The following is a 4,956-nucleotide window of genomic DNA, read 5'->3' as shown; positions in this document are numbered from 1 at the left end:
CTCCAATAATTACATGTTTTTCGAGAAATAACTATAAATCCAAGGAATGCAATCCTCAAGTAGAAAGGGCCTTTTTTTGGGGGCACACCCCAATCCAGCCCCTTTTAAGGATTACAAGAAAGGACCCTAAGGGTTACTTCTATAGATGATGAAATCCATGAAAAATATAAAAAAATTATAAATTTCTAAAAACAAAAAATCTTATAGTAAAAGACTAGATGTTGTGATTCAAAGATAGTGCCATTGGCGATTTTCTGCGCTTTGATTCAGGTTCACCCTTTTCCACAATCTAACAGGAAGAACATCTTAGCTTCTTAGATCTTTGCCTAAAACTTTTTCTAACATCTTCTCCAACACCTCTACCCATTCATTCAAAAGGGTAAAATATGAATTTCATGAGGCACATGACTCCTACCATGAGAAGAGCGGTTATTTCAAAGAGAGTTTCATAACTCAGGCGCTTAAATGTAGTTTTTCAAACGTTAAGTGTGTTTGTAAATACACCAGAATATTGAGCATGTTTCTGTAAATTGTTCTAAAATTTACCTTTATAAAGTCATGACTACAAACGTTTCCAATCAAGAGTCTCGATCGGATGCAATATGATTGCACAAATATTTGTGCATTAAGAACCTGATAGCCCTCCATCTGGCCTTAGCCCCCACAACCGACAGGCCCCGTCTCCAAGATGGAGGGTGATCAGTTGCTTAAATGCACAAATATTTGTACAATCATATTGCACCTCATCTTTTCATTCACATTGACCGTGGACCTTTTTTAATCTGCTTATCGACAAAGGACGCACGCTTCACGTAATTGAGGTATTAAGCTCTCGACCTCTTCCAATTTGAAAGGCTTAAACCGACCCACCTAACCAAGGCGTACACGTAACTAATTTGTTGCTATGGTTAGCCTCGACTCAACCTGAATCACGGTCGAATCCCCACAGCGTCGACTCTGTCGTAACCGATACGGACGGTGAGCCACAAGGCAAATTCTGATTTGACATCCAAAGATACGCCGGATTGGAACGCCGGTCTTTCTTCTTGAAAAAAGACAAAAACAGGAGGGAAGAGAGAGAGAGAGACACACCAGCCGCCTCAAGACAGTCAAAGTTCGAGGTTTGACTGGATTGCTCGAATTGCGTGTTTCCACGAAGATGCTTAGGCCTTCATCTGCGTCTCTCACCATTTCCCATCATCTTCCTCTCCCTTTTCAAGTTCCTCTCTTTGTTCTCTTTGAACAATTCTTCTACTCTCTCTCTCTCGTTGTGTTGAACTCCACATGACCAGCAGCGGCAGCGGCAGCAGCACCGCCACCACCTTCACCGGCCTGCTCGCCGGAACCGACCCGCCAGAACGCATGGCCGGCTTCCCGGAGAGCCGTTTCGCGTTTTCCACGACGACGACGAGGCCTCCTTCAGATAGAAATTCGGGAGTCGGAATTCCAAGATTCAAGTCCATCCCACCCCCCTCGATTCCAATCTCCCCTCCCGCTCTCTCTCCTTCCTCTTATCTCTCCATACCTCCAGGCCTCAGCCCTGCTGAGCTCCTCGACTCACCCGTTCTTCTTTCTTGTTCTAACGTAAGTAATTCTCATCTTCTTTTTTATGTTCCTACCCTCGTGTGTTTCAAAAATTTTCTCTATGATGCTATAACAACATCTCTCTCTCTCTCATGCAACTATGAAATGGCATCTATTATCAGTCTATGTGAATTAATTTCTCTGTACATGTGTTTCTATGGCACGGCAAGATGCATATGATTGATAATTAGTTAATTTGTTTATTTTGATTTGGTGAGGGATGTTCACAATTATGGGGTTGACGTCATTTGCAGGTTTTGTGAGGAACTGATTCGTTAAGTTTACCTTTTTTTTTTCTTGGTTGTTCAGATTTTGTCGTCACCGACTACTGGAACTTTCCCTTCTCAGTGGTTCAAATGGAGCAATAATTTTTCTGGTTCTACGGCTGAAGTTGGTAATTACCAGCAGCAAGGTGTCAAGGTGGAAGAGAAGAGCCTCTCGGATTTTTCTTTCGTACCAAACACCGCACAGTCGAGCGAATCCGTTTTACAATCAACGATCTCCACGGTAATTCAACCAATCGATCGATCATCTTTTTTGGAACAGATTCTGTCTTCCCCTTAATTCTGTTTTCCAGGGACGTTTTCTTTTCATTCTCATAAGTTTAAGAATTCCGATTTAGAGAACTATTTGGTAATTGGTGTCTTCAGCAGAAGGAGCCATTACAGAGGCAGCAACAACAACAAAGCAGATTCTCAGAATTATCAGTAGCGGCCTACACAGGATCATTGGGAAACAGCACAGTAGATGCAAAATTCAACCCTCCTGTTCAGAGAGTTCCGCCTGAAATTCCAACTTTGCAGACAAATTCAAACAGCTTCCAGTCAAATCCTGGATTCCAGCAGAACTCAAACCAGAGTTCTCAACCAATTCAGACACTGAAAGATCAGAAAAGGTCTGAGGATGGATATAATTGGAGGAAATACGGGCAGAAACAAGTGAAATGCAGCGAAAACCCGCGCAGTTACTATAAATGCACACACCCAAATTGCCCAACAAAGAAGAAGGTTGAAAGATCCTTGGATGGTCATGTTACTCAGATTGTTTACAAAGGCACGCATAATCATCCAAAGCCCCAATCGAGCCGAAGATCGTTGGCCGGCAATTCGTCGCAGGCTAACATGGAGGCTGCTAAGGTCGACACTCCTGAAAATTCGTTAGTGGAAGCATTTGATCATTCCTTCATGAGCCATCTAGTCCAAGCCGATCCCTCTGGAACCCCTGACAATTCGTCACTGTCGTTCGGAGACGGAGACGAAGAAGTCGACCAGAGCAGATCGGCCAGGGACGATTTCGACGATGATGAGCCCAATGCGAAGCGTTGGTAAGATCTCTCTCTCTCTCTCTCTCTCTCTCTCTCTCCATTCATGATGAGCACAGAAACTATAGTAAAGCATACAAATTCATATCTAGACCGATTATGAAAGTGAAGTAGAAATTGACTGTGCCTTCTTTTCCAGGAAAACAGAGAATGACAATGAGGGTGTTTCAGCCTCTGCTGGTAAGACCGTTAGGGAGCCAAGGGTTGTGGTGCAGACGACCAGCGATATCGATATCCTTGATGATGGTTATCGGTGGAGAAAGTACGGACAAAAAGTAGTGAAGGGGAACCCCAATCCGAGGTGATTATTCTTCCTTTTTTCATCTATTTAAGTGTCCGAAATCTTGGTTGGTAATTTTGGCTATCTTGTTCCATGGCATGCTCCACACGCCCACAAACCAAGAAGCTTATGCTTGTTCCCTATGCTTTTTGCTGTCCTTGTGCATGATTCAAACAAAAAACAAACTGTATTCTAGCACGTATATATGTCTAGCCTATAATGCGAGTGAGTGTTTCATGATGCCCAATCTACATACCCTTTTAGGATCGGGTGATCCAAACATGCTAAATGAAATATGCTAAATAGGTTCATTTTTTTTTGGTGTTTTTTGCTATTCTGACTTCATAGATGTGTTTGGCATGGTCAATTTACTATGAATCATATGTTTTCGATGAAGAAAATGATATTTGGTGTCTTAAAATTTTACAAAGATTTTGGACTGATGATTTTTATAACCTTATAAAAACTCACTCATGTATGAGAATAGAACGTGCTGATCCCTATGAGACTCAGTATGTAGATCACATGTGCACGGTTAGAATTTAAAAACAAAACAAAAAAGCCTGATAAACCCATTTAACATGTTTTATTTACCATATTTCATTTAGCATGTTTGCGTCACTCCCCATTACGATATATAGTTATTGCCTATGATTCATGATTGCTTATTAGTTTCTCAAAGGGCCATGTTGGCAATGTGTGCATCTCTGACTTTTGGTTTTCTTGACTAATTGCAGGAGCTACTACAAATGCACAAGCCTGGGGTGTCCAGTAAGAAAGCATGTGGAGAGAGCTTCACATGATCCGAGGTCAGTAATCACAACATATGAGGGAAAGCACAACCATGATGTCCCTCCTGCACGAGGCAGTGGTGCCCATGGAGGAGTCAGTCGTCCGCCGGTGGCGGATGAGACGGGCATGGGGAGTTCCATATTTAGGCCTTCAGCCATCTTTAAGCCTGCAAATCACATGACAAACAACCACATCTTGGGAGGGAAACTGGAGCCTGAACCTCAAGCTTCATTCATGCTTGACATGTTGCAGGACGATGGCTGCTTTGCGACGTCGAGCTTCGGAAATCCGATGGCTACTTTCATGGGCGAAATGCGCCACCAACACCACCACCAGATGGGTGATGGATTCTTAAAGGCCAAGGAAGAACCAAGGGATGACTTTCTGATTGAAGACTCACTCTTGTGTTGATAAGTAGGTTAATCATTCCTCAGTGTGATCCCAAAAAGACAGAGACTTGGTGTAGACCAACTCAATCCATTTGAAGCTGAGTGATGGCTGATCGATTGGGGTTAGATTGTTACCGAGATTGTGTTGTTGAATGATACGAATTGTTGGCAATCATTTTTTCATTTGTTCTGGTACCTGATCAGCCTCTGCCAGGTCCCTCTTACTCATGTATCTCAAGCACAGGAAACAGGAATTCAGGAATTGAAATTAAAACAAAGGTAGTTGATAATTGTTCAATAAATAAAATTTGTTAATAACCCCTTCTTATTGATGACAATGATGATAACCACTGAACCATAAAAATATCTAGATGTCAAGTGGGTCCCCATCAGGAAGAAGCATATGGAACATCCACGTATGGATTTACAGAGTCTGATTATATAACCCCAAGATCTAGTGCTTAGTGGTCTATATGAGTGGTAGGAACAGTTGTTCTAGATGTTCTTTTTGCCTTATTTGACTGATGACTTGGTCAAAAACTTGGAGCTGGGGCTTTCTCTTATACGTGTATAAGGTTGATTGTTACCTG

The 4,956-nt window shown here is 42.3% G+C and overlaps 1 protein-coding gene across 2 annotated transcripts; it reads left to right on the top strand.

The window, feature by feature from the left end:
- Positions 1-1,200: 1,200 nt before the first annotated feature.
- Positions 1,201-4,673, top strand: LOC149839644 (WRKY transcription factor WRKY24-like). Of its 2 annotated transcripts, none has more exons than XM_090002705.1 (5): positions 1,201-1,584; positions 1,894-2,091; positions 2,238-2,908; positions 3,045-3,206; positions 3,923-4,673. In XM_090002705.1, the coding sequence occupies exons 1-5, from the start codon at positions 1,285-1,287 to the stop codon at positions 4,386-4,388; spliced, it is 1,797 nt and encodes a 598-aa protein (XP_089858831.1). In that variant the 5' UTR covers positions 1,201-1,284; the 3' UTR covers positions 4,389-4,673. The 2 variants fall into 2 exon arrangements, with proteins under 2 accessions (XP_089858831.1, XP_089858830.1); XM_090002704.1 differs by having other exon boundaries at positions 2,235-2,908.
- Positions 4,674-4,956: the final 283 nt, after the last annotated feature.

The sequence above is a fragment of the Nuphar pumila genome, chromosome 4 (genome assembly GCF_984573655.1).
Source record: "Nuphar pumila chromosome 4, dmNupPumi1.hap1.1, whole genome shotgun sequence".
Taxonomy (NCBI): domain Eukaryota; kingdom Viridiplantae; phylum Streptophyta; class Magnoliopsida; order Nymphaeales; family Nymphaeaceae; genus Nuphar; species Nuphar pumila.
Note: the sequence above shows the minus strand (reverse complement) of the source record. Positions and strands in the feature narration are given on the sequence as shown.